Source organism: Cryptomeria japonica, chromosome 7 (assembly GCF_030272615.1).
Source record: "Cryptomeria japonica chromosome 7, Sugi_1.0, whole genome shotgun sequence".
NCBI lineage: Eukaryota > Viridiplantae > Streptophyta > Pinopsida > Cupressales > Cupressaceae > Cryptomeria > Cryptomeria japonica.
In genome coordinates, this window is record NC_081411.1 from 67436460 (window position 1) to 67454856 (window position 18397).

At 39.2% G+C, this 18397-nt stretch overlaps 1 protein-coding gene across 3 annotated transcripts in view; it reads right to left on the minus strand.

The window, feature by feature from the left end:
- LOC131064497 (glutathione S-transferase L3) overlaps positions 1–18397 on the minus strand; it is a 103496-nt gene that overhangs the window by 68179 nt on the left and 16920 nt on the right. For 2 of the 3 annotated variants that reach the window (XM_059209386.1, XM_057998650.2), the window contains 6 exons: positions 13395–13455; positions 13075–13158; positions 11846–11944; positions 11634–11754; positions 11459–11538; positions 11240–11347 (listed from right to left, as the gene is read on the minus strand). In XM_059209386.1, coding sequence (XP_059065369.1) covers positions 11240–11347; positions 11459–11538; positions 11634–11754; positions 11846–11944; positions 13075–13158; positions 13395–13455 — 553 coding nt within the window. The remainder of the gene's footprint in view (positions 1–11239; positions 11348–11458; positions 11539–11633; positions 11755–11845; positions 11945–13074; positions 13159–13394; positions 13456–18397) is intronic. The other variant, XM_057998651.2, reaches the window with a different exon arrangement.

Genomic DNA, 18397 nt, shown 5'->3' on the forward strand with positions numbered 1-18397 from the left:
TCTGTGATAACATTCTCATCTTTGCAAAAGATGACCTTGACTCTTTCTTCTAATTCTTGTAAATCCACATCTGTCTCAACTTCGATCCTCCTGCCAAGAATAGTACATAATACCTCAAACACTCTGTCCTGGATCGGGTGGATGACCTCCTCAACATGATTGCATTTGGTACTGATGTCCTCGAAGAGAACTTACTTCATCTGGAGTAAGGTTGACCACTGAAGTAAACTATGAGGTCCTCCATCCATTATCTTTTCTTGTGCTAGGACCTTCCTTGATGTTTGTCTGATTACTTACAGGACAAGAATGATAACATCTTTAGTATGGGCAAAGGCGACTACCGTTATCATTAGGTTGTGGATGATCTCAAGAACCTGGATAGCTCTGTGAATGGTCTGCATCATTCTTGTTGCAAATTCAATAGCAACTGTATGGGATTTGTCAATCCAAGAGCTCATAAGCTGGACCAAACTCTTGACTCTTTCTGCCTCACCAACTGATTCAATGGGAAGTGCCTGCACAGGAGATATTGCTGGATCCTGACGTCCCAAAGGCTGATTGAGATGGCTAAAGTAGCCTCTCCAAGCACCGACCTCTCTCTCAAGCTTTCTATTCTTTTCCATTTCTTCCTTAAGCTTGTCCTTAAGTGCCTCAAATGAATCAGTGGCCTCATCCAGTGTCTGCTCAGCTATGAGTGGACCAAGCTCAAATGTTTCTACATCATATTCCTCTGCGAGGATCTCACCTTCATACTTGTCCACTACTGGTGTAGCTATCTGCAATTTCCTGGATCCTGTCTCATCTCTGATCATCTTGGACATCTTAGTAGCCGTCCTCTTTTCTGTCACTTCCTAAGAATTCCCAACAAGGCTTTCTAAATCAATCACATTATCTTCGTCCTCAATCACAATCACCCTTGTCAGTCTCTCCTTTAACCAATTCGGAATGGTAGATCTTGTTTCTCTAACCTGTATCTCCTTAGGCAATGTTTCTTCTCTGAGAGGAGATGTCACTTCGTCATCATTCTTGTCTTCATGTAGCTCATTGACTTGGAGAGATCGACTTGATGAACGTTGAGGTGCCTGTCCTTCTTCCTGTTTATCGTTCTGTACCATTGATTCCATAGATTCCTCCATTTCAAGTGTCCTCTTCTCTTGTCGAGAAGATGTGCCGGATGAACGATCTCGGTTGGCCTCTGGCTTCTTCTTGGAGGATTCTCTTTTCTCAGGTCTCTCTTTCCTCTTCGAGCCTCTAGGATGAGGATTGCCTTCACTTGCGCTTCGAAGGTTGCCTTCGCTCGTGCTTCTGGGATGAGGATTACCTTCACTTACACTTGCTCCTCCTTCTCTTGGTCTTTCCTCCAAAGTAAAAGTCATAGATATGTTCTGTTCTCTCAGCTTCTGATGTTGCACATCTACCCATCTGCGAGTACAAGACAAAACTAGAGCCATCAAAGCATCTAGATCCAAAATCTCAGGCTCATTCCAATCTATCCTCACTGCTTTGTTTTCTCGATCATACGAAGATTGGAGATGTCTGCCACTGTCTTGAGCTTGATCGGCCACTCTGTAAATTTTGCATTTCCTGATGAAATCCAAAGGTAATCTAGAATGCATCTTTCTCTTTACTTCGAAATCATCTGCGAGATTCATGAAAAAGTCTTCCACCTGAAATTCATGCTTGTACTTTCTACCAAGTGTCTCCTCTATATACCCATAAGGATCAAAACTTTCTCTCAAGGCAAAAAATGAAAATGAATATAAGGCCAACTCCTTCTCTGCATCATCCATGGCTGGAAAATTAGGGCATACCTCAACTGAATCTCCTAGTATGATGGGCACAGGAATTCCATTTCCATGCCTATGTCTGAATGCCTTCGCATAAGCTGCCAACTGTCTAGTTACCTCAAGTAACACTATTCTGTCTGTCGGATATCTCGGCAACATGTAGGGAGGTGAAGGACATCCATGAACTCTAATATAAGTAAATTTCTGAAATTGGATGAACCAAGCACCATACCTCTTTACAAGCTCTTGTGCATCTTGAGATAGTCGATTGTGAATCCCGCCTTGCAATGTCCTAGTGATGTTCATCGTGAAGGTATCATTGACTAACTTGTAGTCACTTTCTGGCGGATGATGCAAGTGAACATAGGAATCACAAACTCTGACCTCCCCGAGCCCTCTTCCAATCACTCCTCTGTGAGGTAGTCCTGCATATTCAAAGCTCCTGATCAAGGCATATATGATGTATGAACTCATGTGGAAGGACTTGGTAGCCTTCAGTCTCCTTAACTGTACGTCCAAGCAATGGCTAATCATTCTAGCCCAATGAATTGTTCCTTTTCCCTGAACTATCACTTGGATGAAGTAGAACATCCACTTCTCAAAATAGAAGGCTTGAGGAGCTCCTGTAACTCGGTTGAGTAATGTTATCAAATCTCTGTATTCCTCCTGGAAGTCGATCCTATGTGGTGTGTTTGGAATCTTGCTCAGGCGAGGACGACTCTTGAGTAACCAGTTCTTATTGATGATGCTTAGGCAAGTGTCTGGATCATCTTCGTACATGGACCTGGCTCCTTCTAGGCTTTTGTAAATCATATCTCTGTGCTCCGGAAGATGGAGAGCCTCACTTATAGCCTCCTCTGAAAGATAGGCCAAAGTGTTTCCTTCCATGGACACGATCGATCTTGACTGTGGGTCTTAATGGCGAGCACACTCGATCATCAACTCATGGCACTGGATTGCTGGAGGGAAGCCGGCCGCCTTGATAATGCCACTTTCAATTATTCTCCTTGCGACAGGTGATGGCTTGCCAATGTAAGGGACCTCTCGAAACTTCTTCACACTGAAGTTTCCCAAGTTGGTATCTCCAATGTTGCTCCATTTTGACACGATCTTGGTCTCCAATTCTTCGTTCTTCTGATCTTCCTTCATGAGGGCTGGACGACTGGTAGATGCTCCCGCCTTTGGGGTCGCCATTATGACACCTACACAACATTTCATAATGAGTAATAGATTTTGCAATGTAGAAGTATAGATTAGATTAAAGTTTAAATTTAGGAAACTTCATGATAAGTCTTTGAGTTATCATTTCCTAAATACGATTGAGCTACTGGAAATTCAAATTTTCAAAATTCAAAATTCAAGATTGAGACTAGGACGATTCAAAATTCAAAATTTGGACAAGAGGGACTTCGCCATACCTCACTTTGAGAGCTAACTCTAAGAAAAGATGCAAAATTAAGCAAGTTTGCTAGGCAAAATGAAGATCGAAGTCTTCAAGGTGAGCTTCCTCTAGCAAAATGCGTCTTCTTTATTAACTTCACCACCCTTGGGGTCTTCAACGCTTTGAGGGAGAATTTGCTCCACTTCCAACAAAATTCGCACTCTTCTTGAATGAGATTTCGCACTCCTCTATTCTTCTCCAAATCGCATATGAATGAATGATTAAATGATGATTTAAAATGCTTCAAAATACCCCTCTTATATAGGCGCTCATGCATTGGAATCCCCATAGGCCAACTTTTGGAAATAAGGCCAATAATAAACAAAATTTAAATAAAAAAGAGGAGGCCGACCTTTGTAAAAACATTAAAATAGAACCCCAGGTGCACTCCTTTTTATTTAATTTTAATAATAATAATAATTAATTTAAAAAAACCTTTGCAATTAAAGTTTCGATTTTTTAAAAGGCTAAATTAATTATTAAATGCCTTATGCGAACTTATTAAATGCCCATTTAATTAAAAATATTTCAAGTTTTATCGAATTTTAGCATTTAATGCAATTCGAAAGGTATTGGCGCCTAAGCATGGGAGATATAAGGGACACTAACCACATCGCTCTGGTCCCTGGGAAAGGGACAGGAGCGCCTTAGCCAATTTGGATTGATTTTCACGTTCAAAGTCACTTCCTTTACGTCCAAACTGGGATCTTCATTCGTAACTTGGAGTTTGATCTATTCAATTTTTGGAATGAATGCCTCTTAGAACCATTTTCGCCCTGGTCCCTGGGAGAGGGACAGGAGCAAACTTGTCTTTTATCCTTGATCCTTGTCCTTTCAATCGCCAATTTATGATGTGAGGCAATCAATGATCTCTATCTGTTCGCTCAATGCATGTTCAATTCGCCCTCTCAAGACAAAACGAGCCCCTTCTAAGGATTTTTGCCCTGGTCCTTGACTGAAGGACAGGAGCGATTTTTGCATTTTAGCCAAAATTTGTCGAGTCTTGGGGTCAATTCCTTGTTTATCATCATTGAAAGGCATTCCTCACTTTGCACAATTCTTGCCTTGGCGTGATTCTGGAGGGAGATGTTTGATTTTATAGAAATCGCCCTGGTCCTCCAGTGAAGGACAGGAGCGATTTTGCATTTATGGCACAAACCCTTAATCATATCAACATCAAATTGTCTTCAAGGCGTAAAACATTGCTCCTTATTCCTTCTTGAGTCTTGCAAACAGAATTGGCACTCTAAAATTAGGCACACTTGAAGATTTCGCTCTGGTCCCTGGGAGAGGGACAAGAGCGCCTTAGCCAATTTGAGCAAGTTTTGTGGTCTTTTGCAACTTCGTTCCTCTTAGAGGCCTTCCAAATATCATCTTGACCCTGTATCTTGGCTTGGACTCATTTAAATTCGGAGGGGGAGGCTAGATAACCTAGATTTCGCCCTGGTCCCTTGGAGAGGGACAGGAGCGAACTTGCATTTATAAGCTCATTTGTGTTTTGCCAACCTTCAAGATTATCTTCAACGGGGTGATCACGCCTTCCTTCCTTCATGTCAAACTTGAAACTTGCTTCACTCTTGCTAAAAACTTGTCTTTTAAGAAAATCGCTCTGGTCCCTTGGAGAGGGACAAGAGCTTCATTTGAAAATCGCCCTGGTCCCTGGGTGAGGGACAGGAGCGAACTTGTACCTTGGGTCGATTTTCTCCTTCGTGGTCCATTCAAGTTATATTCAACGGGCAAAACGTACTCTACTTGTTCTTCTCAAATTGCGAAATCATTCAAATCTTGCAAGGATAAGGCGAACTTGGAATTCAAGCTCTGGTCCTTCAGTGAGGGACAGGAGCGCCTTTGTCATCTTGGCCTATTTCCTTGCTATTTTGTCGCTCAAATTATATTCAATGGACAAAACGTGTCCTTCTGGATCTCTTCCAATCATAAAATTGTCCTGGTCTCGCAAGGACAGTGCAAATTTGGAAATCAAGCTCCGGTCCTTCAGTGAGGGACAGGAGCGATTTTGGTCCTCAAGGCCAAATCTTCACAATTTTCATCTCAAATTTCCTTTGCTAGGGAAGATACCATCGTTTCGCAAGCTATGAACAAAAGCCCAAATCCAAAAAAATGTTCAAGAAGGTGTGTTTGAGGAAAATCGCCCTGGTCCCTGGGAGAGGGACAGGAGCGAACTTGTCCTGTTAGGCCAAAAGTTCAAAATTCATTGCCAACGACCAAGTCTGGATACTTGACTGTGCTCATTTCACCTTTCATTGCGTCCTTGATGTTTCAGTCTGATCAAAGGAGGCCCAAAACGTCCTAAGTAGGCTATTTCACCCTGGTCCTTCAGTGAGGGACAGGAGCGATTTGGCTTTAAACCTTAAAAACTTGTCATTTTGAGTCTTCAAAAATCTTCAAAATCTTCAAATTATGTCCAATTGCATCTCCTAGCAACCCTGCATAAAACAAATAAAACAAGTCAATAACCAAGATGCATAAAATACCAATTTTCGCCCTAGTCCCTGAGGGAGGGACAGGAGCGATTTTGCCCTTATAAGCCCAAAATATCAAGAATTTAGGCTTTCAGTCACTTCACAAGGCATAATTAGGTTATCTCCAAGGCCAGGGGTCAATTATCAAAACTTCCAAAATTTGGTCAAAAATTCAATCGGACAAAATTGCACAATTCCATCATTAGCACTTAGGTAAAATTTAAACTTGCTTTCAAAACTCCGACTGGACCTAGACAGACATAGCTGACTTCTTGGCCAACTCAGCCTATTTCAAAATTGCAATCCTCGGGAGAAGGCTAAATAATCATTCAAAATTGGAATGGACTTCGGCTTGAAAACATCAAAAAAGGAAACCCTAAGGCTTAACCCTAGTCCAGACGACTCACTCACTTACTCAAAACCCTAAAAGCAGAGAGAAGAACAGGCAAAACCGAGCAAAAAGAGGGGGTCCCCATTCTAATGGGGCGATGTGTGAAATGGTCACAACAGGTTGCTGAAAGGAAGAACAGATCTATTGTTGAAGCTGCAAAAGCTATGATTCATCATCAAGACCTTCAGATTTTTCTATGGGCAAAAGCCTCTAGAACAGCAGTGTATGTTCAAAATAGATGTCCTCATCGGATATTACAAAATATGACTCTTGAAGAAGCCTTCTCAGGTATCAAGCCTGATATCAGCCACCTGAGAATGTTTGGTTGTCCTGTGCATGTTCATATTCCCAAGGACAAGAGAACCAAGTTGGAGCCTTCTAGCAAGAGAGGAATATTTGTGGGCTATAGTGAAACCTCCAAAGCCTACCACATTTACATTTCTAGTCAGAAGCAAATAGAAGTTAGCAGGGATGTCACATTTGAGGAAGATGTTGCATTCAGGAAATCAAAGGGCTCATGCATGTAGATAGATGATGAGACTCCTCAAGAAATAGATGTTGATCTTGCTCCTGAGATTCAAGGGGAGACTACATATGAATAATGACCCAATTGATCCTTTGGATCCCATTGATGGGCCTAGAGATATTGTTGTGTCTCGAAAGAGACCTCTTTGGGTGCGAAACACTATGCAAGAAGCACAATGGTTTGCTACTCCTAGAGGCACATTCAGGGAAAGCAAAAGACCACAAAGATTTTATGGTTATGTTGCATTAATGTGTAATCTTATTGAGTCTAAACCTTCTAGTGTAGAGGAAGCCGCAAAACAACAAGTTTGGAAAGATGCAATGGATGAGGAGTATCAATCCATTCTCAAGAACAATGTGTGGGATATTATGCCGAGACCAAAAGGGAAGTCTGTTGTATCTTCCAAGTGGTTGTACAAGATAAAACATGCAACTGATGGCAGCATTGAAAAGTACAAGGCTAGATTTGTGGCTCGTGGCTTCTCTCAACAAGAGGGAATAGATTACGAAGAAACATTTGCTCCTGTTGCTCACTATACTTCCATTAGAACCATCATTGCCATTGCAGTAGCTAAGGGATGGAAGTTGCACCAGATGGATGTGAAGACTGCCTTTCTCAATGGTTTGATTGAAGAAGAAGTCTACATCGAGCAACCTGAGGGGTTCGTGATTCATGGGAAAGAGTCTCATGTGTGTAAATTGAAGAAAGCCCTATATGGCCTTAAACAGGCTCCTCGGGCTTGGTATGAAAGAATTGACAGATACTTAGTGGGTTTGGGTTTCTGCAAGAATGACGTTGATCCAAACCTTTACTTCAAGGTATTCAATGGTGATATGTTGATCTTGGTACTTTATGTCGATGACCTATTTGTTACTGGAGAATATCATCTCATTGATCGATGTAAGGAGTTGACTTCCGAATTCGAGATGAATGACTTAGGACTCATGCACTTCTTTCTAGGGTTGGAAGTTTGGCAGAAGGCCCAATGGGATTATCCTAAGTCAAGGAAAATACACCATCGATATCTTAAAGAGATTTGGAATGACAGATTGTAAATCTATGTCCACACCAATGGAAACTAACTTGAAGAAATTAAGGGAAGCTGCAGCTAGTTCAGATCTTGTGGACCCTACTATGTACAGGCAATTGATTGGGTCCCTGATGCATCTAGTTAACACTAGACCAGATATTTGTTATGTTGTGAGTGCACTTAGCCAGTTCATGAGTGAACCTAGATAGATACATCTAGTTGCAGTCAAGCATATCTTGAGATACTTGCGTGCCACAATTGCATATGGCTTGAAATACTCTTCCAGTATGAACCTGATTCTTGAAGGATATTCTGATTCTAATTGGGCAGGGAGTGTTACTGATCGAAAGAGCACTTCTGGTTGTTGCTTCAGCTTGGGATCTGCTATGATTTCCTAGTGTAGCAAAAATCAGTCTTCAGTAGCTCTGAGCACTGTAGAGGCAGAATACATTGTTGCATGTGTAGCAACTCGCGAAGCAGTGTGGCTTCATAAGCTCCTTGGAGGATTGTTTGGTCAATCATTGGAGCCTACCATCATACATTGTGATAACCAAAGTTGTGTAAAGCTTTCGGTCAATCCAGTATTTCATGACAGAACGAAGCATGTAGAGATTCAGTACCACTACATCAAAGACATGGTACAAAGGAATGATGTTCAGTTGAGATACATTTGTACAGAGGAACAGACGGCTAACATTTTCACCAAGCCTCTTGCGAAAGTGAAATTTGTGCATTTTTGAGAAAAGCTTGGAATTGTGCAAAATGAAGCTCTTGCTAAGAGGGAGTCTCAACATCAGTGATTACTTGATATGTATTATAATGCATTCTTCTTTGTGAGAGAAGTTTGAGGTGCAAGCCCTTGTCATACATTCTTCTCTATGAGAGAAGTTTGAGGCATCAACCCTTGTTGAGCATTCTTCTCTGTGAGAGAAGTTTGAGGTATCAGCCCTTGTTGTGCATTCTTCTCTGTGAGAGAAGTTTGGGGTACTAGCCCTTGTTATGCATTCTTCTCTGTGAGAGAAGTTTGAAGTATCAGCCCTTGCTGTGCATTCTTCTCTGCGAGAGAAGTTTGAGGTTCCAGCCCTTGTTCCACCTTCTGTGAGTAGGTATGGTGAATGTCATGTGAGAGACTTCATGACTTAGCATTTGTTTATGCTCACCCTCTGGGAATAGCCATGATGGATATGACCATGCAACTCAGATATCAAGAAGGATTCCTCCCTAGCTAAGAGGGAGTGTTGATGTATAGCTTCGGTCGGACTTCTCAGGGCCGACTCTGCCTTCAAATGTGTGAAGGGCCAAAACGGCCTTACACATTTAAAATATCTGATTTCTCATTTACATCATTTATAATAAAAGACTTGTTAATAAATACACCGATCACATTGGAAGTCGTGACCATTGGCATAAGACGTGATTATGAAGAGTAAAGTTAATTATAATATAACCAATGTCTAATAAATGAGACGTGTTGGTTGAAGCCGACTTTTGATATAAGTCGTGTTGCTTGATCATGTTGAGATTGGGTATATAGATCGGTGCATTCTATCTCCTTTGACAATTCAGATTAATCATCAAGCAGATAGTATTCTTCATCTACAGCAGTTCGTGATATAACTACAGCAGTTCGTGATATACCTACAGCAGGTTGATATACATCTATAGCAGTTGAATGTTCACAACAGTTGGATCATAGACAGAGAGTGGACTGCACTTCTAACACACAGCAGATTGTATACATTCTTCTCACTTTGTGAATGCTGAATATAAGTGTTCAATATTGTAAAGACATATTGTAAATTGATAAAATACAATAAGAAATATCATTGCTGGGTTTTTCACCTTCAAGAGGAAGGTTTTCCCAGGATAAACTTTGTGTAGTTGTATTTGAATTATCTCTATATAATCTGATCATTAAAATTTAACACTTTATACGTTAATCTTTAATACTGAATTCATAAGATAAGAAGTTAAATGAAATCTCTGCTAATCAATAATACCGGAAAATAAATACCAGGACCCGAATACAATGATATGTATATAATAATAATGAAAGAACCTCAATTAGTACAGTGAATGAACTTTAATGGATTCTTATCTTTGTTTATTTGACACAATAATGTTAATGTTAAATATAATCTGGAAATACAATAGATGACAATATCATGGAAATACAATTAATATAAAATCTAGTAAATCAGCAATGGTGTCAAAGAACTCTATGGAATTAATGAACAACAATACAAATAAGTGTATTATTTAATTAACATCTGATCTAATATAGTAAACTGGCAAAAGAGTGCGGAGTATGAACAGGTAAGTAAGACCCACACCATGATTAGTAAGACCCGAAAAGCTTATCATGGGCTGGCTGGGCAACCTGATCGTGACTCCAAACAGAGTATGATTGGTGGAATAAGACCCACACCACGCTAGTAAGACCCAGTGGGCTGGCATGGGTTGGCTGGGCAGCCCCACCATAACCATATTGCCTATAATAATTCAGCTACAACAGAACTATTCATAAATGAAACAACTATTTAATATGTTGGATAATGTACTAATCTTAATAGTTTCTGTAGAATCTTTTATTTATTTTCAGAATTGTTAAATAGAAAAGTCATTTGTTTATTTTAGTTTACCGACTATTTGAATTCATACCAGGATATTAGTAGGGAACATCACATCTACATTATCTTGCAAATTGGAAATAGGAGAATATCTCTCACCCCCTCTGCCTCTCTCCCTGCCATTACTTATATTTAGGAAACAAAAGTTTTGAGTTTAAGGCTGCAAAATGGCAGATCTATAATTGAAATCGTTGGTCATAGACAGCAATTCACTGCATGTAACAGAGAATTCTGAGGGGCTTGCAAAGGTCTGTCATTATCATTTCACATTTTAAACACAACATTTTCATAATGATATGGAAACATATATATTTAACTTCAGATACTTGAACTTTTTGTGTCAGAAGGTATTTGAAATAACTCCTTAGTATGTACTGAAAAATGAATATGATAAATTAATTTTTAATACAGATGGTAGTATCGGCATGAGATATAAAAACTCCAAAGAGCATGCCCTGCAATAATATAAATGCGGTTTTCATGCATTTTTCACCATTATTGCTTATATATAGTTAGTTAGTTAGTTAGTCAGTCATTTCATGTTATGTTTTCTAACTTTTCTTTGTTTCCAAGAACTATTGGGGCTTGTGTTGCCAAAAGTATTCCCCTTTTTGGGAGCCATACACAATTCCATGCTTGGTCAAACTTCGGATCACTTATTGTATTATTCCTACATGGGGAGTTCTAATTACAATTACTACAAATTTACATATCCATTGGTGGATTGGAAATTCAACATGTTGAGAATGTCATTAGAAAGGTTAGAACTTGAACTCACTAAAATACAAAATTGCAAAGTAGAGGAGAAATAGACCCAAGTCAATGCATATAACTTCCATATTTCAATACATACATTTAAGATAACTGTTGCAATGCAGTCACACTCCATAAACAAATTATTTTCTATTTATTTAATACAATCATTGGAAATAATGGAACATTTTTTTGACTAACCTCAACCCATTTTGCAAGTTTTGGCCTGGATGTTGTGATGTCAAAGTTCCTCAAACTTGAGAAGAAAGTTTGAAATCTCTCAATAAAAGGGACATAGGCAATGTCAACCTGCCCATTGTAATGCATAATCTTTATTGAATCAATACACAGAAAATGCAAGAAATAGTTAATGCACTAAATATCAATTTGCCCCAGGATGTATCATCCAAAACATCTTACCACACCAAACTGGCCCAGAAAGAAAGGTCCCTCGTCAGCAAACTTTCCCAAAGAATCTTCCAAATGGTCAAGAACAGGACCTGAACGAAAAAAGATACAAACCTACGTTATATTTAAGTTCATGAAAAGATACTTATCGAAAATCGTTTTAGTTGTAAGATCCAAACTCTCCTACCAAACTCTTGCTGAATCTCAGAAACAGAAAAGCCGTCCTTGCTCAGAACAGGGAAGCCAATAGTTATAAGAGTATCTATATACTTTAGCAGTTCGCTTGCAGCTTTCTGCTTAACAGGTCCCTGCAGATTTGAGTCACAGCTGAGTACTATGTAGAATTATTACATGACAAGAAATCCAGGTACACATAGGGAGGCTTTACTGTTTATGTACCTCAGGGAAAAGTTTGGGACCTTCAAAATGATCATCAAGATACTGAAGCAAATCCAAACTCTCTCCTATGACTTTGTTATTATGTTCAAGGGCAGGCACCTGCAATTTTTAACATTATCATCTAAGCATTTCATTTAGGTACAGATCACTGGTAATGTTGACTAAGGATGTAACAAAGATCCATACATTATACCTGCAAATATTTATCAATTAAATTACAATAGAAAATCATTAAAAACCCATATAAAATAGGAAGAAGGGACTTCACCCAGTATCAAGTTGATATTAAACCTTTGAGAAGGCTTGAAGGGCTGCCCATAAAGCTAAAATTATGGGCCTTGGTTTAGTATTCAGACATGCTAACATTGAAAATTATTAACTTATTCTCCAAGGAAGACTCTCTCCTCAAATCTAACATAAGATGAAGAAACTAGAAAAACAAGGATCAGAAGTTGCAGGACTTAAAAGAAGCAGTAATAAATCCTTGTAAGAGAGTAGATTCGTTTATGTCCTCAAGAAGGAAAATAAGTGGCAGACTTGTCTGCTAATAGATATTGTGTTGATTAAAAGCTAAAATGCATCATTTGAATGAAATCAAGGAGATAAGACTGAGGTATCTAGAAATAAACTCCAAGCTTCTTTAATAGTTATCCCAAATCTTCAAGAAATACAGAAATAGTTGTCAAAGGAATTTGCATAATGAGCTTTATACTTTTTGGGTGTCAATTGTTGCATAAAGAGCACCAATACCGAAAGCAACCATTTATGGCAATTGGCACAGATATACTCCCCCACAAGGTTACAAGGGTGCTCCGCTAATTTAAAATGCATTACAGAAAAAACCTACCAGAACTAATCATGCCTTAGCCAAGGCTCATTTGACAGCAAAACATATCTTCCACAAAAATTTGACTCTAGCTAGTTTTATTTGTGCTTCACTTCTCATCTGTTTGTTGTTTGCTTGTCCACCAAAAAGTTTTCTATCATGATTGTTTCAGTACCCGACTTGAGATCATAATCAAACCCTACTCTCTTTAAACCAAACATACATACCATCCAAAGTAAAGCCAATTACACTTTCTTAAGTTCGCAAGCATTTGAATAAGTAGTGGTCCTGAACATTTATCTTTCTAGCAATGGTTCATTATTTTTCATGGGGTATTGAGATAGAGTTTGTAAATATTTATTGTTTAATTAAGATAATATCATCAATACATAGGTAAGAATACCTTGTTAGGAGGGTAGACTTTCTCCTTGTACCAATCAGGCTTGTCTTGAAGACTGATTCCAATTACTTCAATATTCTCAAGGTTCTGCAACTCAACACTTAAGATACTTTAATATTGGAGATTTGAAAACCTGGAGTCATTGATAAGATACTTGAGCATGATTCTTGATTTCAATTCTATGTTTCCCACAGTAAGTGTGCATTTTGAGCAACTTCTAAAAAATATATTTATCCATTTTAGAGAAAAATTAAATCTCCTAGAGGTTGAAAGCATAAATTCCAAGATCAATGAGTTAACTAGATGAAAAGAATCATGCAAACCTTGAAGTTTCTAGCTATCCACACCCTTTGTGCATAGGGACAGATAGTACTGATGTATAACCTGTATTTCTCAACTTAATCAGTTCAGAATAACATGAAAGGAAAAAGTTATTAGATACTGCATGCAGAAAATATTTATCTTGACCTAAGACAATTGTTAGGAATTTCATGTATAGAAAATTCTTCAACTTTTTACAGTAACCAATTTCAGATTCTTTACCATATAAATACAGATATAAAAGTGTGTGTACATGTGTGACCAATAAATCCAAACTCAAGCATTGGGCATATTTATGTACCTATTGTGACTGATTAGAGACCATTCCCACCAAAAGAGCAACATCTAAGATATGTAACTTTCTCAAAGAAATATCTTATCCTAATTTGGAGTGCCAAAGAAATTTGTTATTGACAATGTGTAATGGCCATCCCTACAGAAATATTCCCCTTAATTTTTTCCCAATTTTTCCAATTACAAGCACCACAAGCACCCGTTAGGATTAGAAAATGATAATTAGAAACATTGCTGAAAGTAACCCTTCCACTTTCTGATCACCAAGAGTCCAATGTGGGAAGGTGAAAGCATACAGTGATAAGAAGATTGTTAGCTCAATGATCTGCTGGAAATTACAATGCAAAGTACAATACTGGACGGCAAGCCAGCCCCTTCCGCTTATCCAACATGTGATAGAAATTCCACAGCAGTTTGGCGGTGCAACCAACCAATTATAAGATTACAAGGAACTGAAAATAGCAACAATCACTCGACCACTTATCCAATGGGAGGACTAAAAATGGAATTGCAATCTACTCAACCGCTTATTCAGCAGGAGAACGGTGTTACAATAACAAAAGAAAGGTGGCAAGTCAGCCTCTTCCACTTATTCAGTGGGTCTTGAGCAACAATCCAGAAATAGATAGTTGTCAGTACTACTAATCAGCTTTACAATGCATAATAAGGATTTTTTGATTATGTGATATCATTGTCCAAAAGATAGGCGACAAAGCCAGCCTCTTCCACTTATGCAGTGGGACTAAGAGTAATCAAGAAACTTGTTGTTAGTACTACTAAGCAGCATTACAAGATGAATATGAATTGTAAATCAAGTGTTGATAACAAGTCCAACAGCTGCAAGTAATAACCAATACCTTTCCCACCAAACCAATGAACTCATAAACCCGTAAAACAACTCCAACCTCGAATTTCAAAATCTGATATACATGAATAGCAAGCCGGAAACACAGACCAGCAACACTAAACCCCACAAAAACACTTCTAACTCATTCAAATCCCAACCAAACAACCTCAAAACATATTCAAAGGACCCCAGGCATGAGGCGACTAAGGTAGAACTGATAAATAGCAACAAACAATGCACAAACCTATAACATGCAACCCAAGGCACCTCCCAGCATAGTACGTATAAGGCAGAAAGTTTGACTTGCTAAATAAAAATCATCTCTCCAAATTAAGCGTTGGGAACTGTTGATATGTTTTTTATGCACATAACAATACAGAATAAATTACCAAAGAATTTACCCTCTCTTGAACAAAATCACCTCAGATGCTAAGAATGAGATCAACTAAAATGATTCCAAGGTTTCTACATGTCAGGTCTTGACGAGTGGGTAAGTTCAGTGGTTGATGTGAATTGTTGTGTTTCACTTGGGGACTTACACAAATGTTTGGATTATCATGAATGATGCGAAATAGGTGTGCTGACAACTTAAGATTTATCAATAAGGCTCTGGATTTACTTCTTACTAAAAAAGGGGGAAAAAGAATAGGGTTCAGGAAATCTATTCTAATCCTAGGAATGTAGGAAATGATGAATGGATCTAGTGGAATAAAACCAGGCAAGGTCTCACAATCAAGTATTGACACAAGCTTAGTGCAATCATCTAAGGTATACGTAAAGATTTTCAGACTATTATCATCAAACGTAGACACCATCCAAGTTGATGCTTGTCAACGGACGCATAATAGTTGAAGTTATGCTTACTCAAACTCCAGTTGACCACACAAGGCGCACTTACCAGCGGAAAGAGGCTAGTGGTATGGACTAAGGATTCCACACAAATGAATTCAACAAATCTTTCACTCAATCTAACATACATGAAAATAAATTCTAATCTAAATTCTAATCTAACTTGGAGGAATTGAGAACCATGAATGCAAATACAACATTTGAAGAGCAAAATCACCAACAATTGAACAATGATTAGGATTCAAATAGCTGTAGCATATAACAACAATTCTACAAAAACTCTCTCTTACAAATGAGAGACAAAGGGGCATATATAGAGTCTCTTACAAAATGGATGGCCCAGATTGATCTAAGATCAACGACCAAGATCATGCCAACAAAACCCTAGAATTGCCCTAATTAGGGTTACATCAAAAATAGCACCACCAACATATGGCCCAATGAAAAGATACCTAGACATCATATAGGGAATCTTCTAGAAGATTCCTTCCTGCATCTCTCTCTCTCCTAGCATACTCCAAAAATCTAGCCAATACTGAATCTAATTCCTCCATGGAAATGCTAGGCAAGGTATCCTGTTGTAAATCAATCAAGTCCAATGAATCCAAGCAAGCATTCAAAGTGTTATCCCATTCAGGCATAAGCTTTTGCGAATTATGAACATGAATCAACAAAGAGACCAAGTCATCTATCTGACTCTTCTGCAAAGAGTCCAACTGGCAAAAATACATAAACTTCATCTTGTCTCTTAATTCGGCTAAGTGTAAACCACTAGCATCACTAACATCAACACCCAATAATTCCTCAATCGAGGCAAGGATCTTCATCTGAATGTCCTGAATTAATCCTTCCATCTCCATGCAACTTGATTGGGCGTTCTCATAAGCTAATTTCTTCAAGGCTAATGCACAATACCAGCCATAGAAATCGTATCTGTCTCCACTGTGCACAATGTTCTCGCTGACCAAGGTGGAATTAGGAACCTTCTTCAATGCCAGGAGGCGTGGAATAGTCTTCTCTTGGATAGGCTGGAATTCTTCCCAAACTCCCTCCAAATACCGGATTCTGAATACAAGTGATGTTGTCTTATCATATGCTTGGATAAACTGAGTAAGGAAATCATCTGCTTGCTTTCTTGTGCTTTCAATCCACTTTTCCACCTCCGAGTGTGTACCTCTCGCTACCTCGCAGTGTGAATGTATTCCATGGTCAACTACAATAGGGGAAATAAGGGGGGGATTCTCACGCCTTGTCCCTGCAATATACTCTCTGAGTCTAATATTTTCTTCTTTGTACCTTTCATTCTCTTCAAGCGCTGTGCCTAACCTTGCATTGATTGCCTGAAGGTTGTTGCCAATCTCCTGGAGTTCCTACCCTGGGGTTGTACGACCAAGGATAACTGAAGTGATCTGGAAATCCATAGGAGTAGCAATGTCCATTGTCATGCCTGCAATAGGAACAGCGATCTACGCAATCCGCATTCCTGTTTTATCTCTAGCTATGTGCGACAAAATCTCTGCTCTCTTGGGCTCCTTCTCCTTAGCACTCCTAGCTAGGTAGTCATCAATATCATGAATAGGTTGTACCTCTATTATATGTTTACTTTTCTCCATACTCTTCTTCAACCATTCAGGAATAGCGGTCATCTCCATACCATCGTCAAGGCATATTTCTCGATCAAGTCCTTTCAATGCCAAGATAACTTCATCATTATCATCAGGATTATTCCTGGTCCAATCATATACATCAATTCCCAAACTAACTTCCAAAAGGACAGTAGGGGATCCCGGCTGGTCATCATTCTCATCAGGAGGTGCAGATGTCGCTGTGGCATGAAATTCTTGAGTATTCTCAGGTACTATCACAGTATTGGAACACTGCTGAGTCTCCTTATTTTGTTCTATTACTTCAATCACTTCGATTGATGAGACACTAGGAGGGGGTGAGGAAGGATAAGTGGAGGAATGATAGTCTTCTGTTTCTTCTTCACATCCTCAATCTTCTTCCCTCTAGCCTTGACTTCTCTTGGCGTGTTCTTCCTTCTCTTGGGAGCTTGACTCTCCTCGTCTGCATGAATCCTGACATCACTGACAGTCCTTTGATCATCCTCAAAAGTAGACTCCTCCGACTTCATCCTTTCATAAGTGAAGGGAACAACCATGTCAGTTAACTTATTCATCTGTATATCCACCCATAGGCGGGAGAAATTCAAGACCTCTCTAGTCAATACATTCAGGTCAATCTCTTCTGACTCTGACCAATTAGGCAATAGGATTGCCTTCTTCATTTCACTCTCATACTGTGGATGTGTATGATCTCTATCATCTAATACTTGATCAGAAATGAGGAAAAGTCCACACTCCATGAAATCCACTGACATTCTGGACCACATTCTTCTCTTCACTGCTTGCTCGTCCATCAGGTTAGCCCAACAATCTTCTATGTCAATCTTATAAGTGAACTTCTCTCCTCTGATCCTCCCAACCTTCTTGTCTGGATCAAATCTTTCTCTCTTTTTATAGGTAGCACATCTGTAGAATGCAAGCTCCTCACCTGCAGTGCTGGCAGCTATGGCGGATTGGCAAACCTCTGACGTCTTTCCAACCGAAATAGGGAATGTCATTCCTGTCCTGTGCTTCTCTCTCTAGATAACATAGAACTCTAGAAGCTGTCTCACCACCTCCAACAATATCATTCTGTCAGTAGGATACCTAGGAAGTTTGTAGGGCTCGGATTGAAACCCATGAATCCTCAAGTACGTGAAAGTGGGGAATTGTATATACCACGATCCATATTTCTCTATTAACTCTATTGCCTCCTTGGACAATCTTCTATGGATTCCGCCCTGCAGCATCCGCGTGATGTACATGGTGAATGCATCATTCACTCTCTTGTAGTCTTCAATTCTATGCATGCTCAGCTGGGGGTAGCATTCATAACTCTTGAATTGTCCTTGCCCATTCCCGACTTCACCCTTGCATATTAATCCTCTGTATGAAACAAATCGTGCAAGCA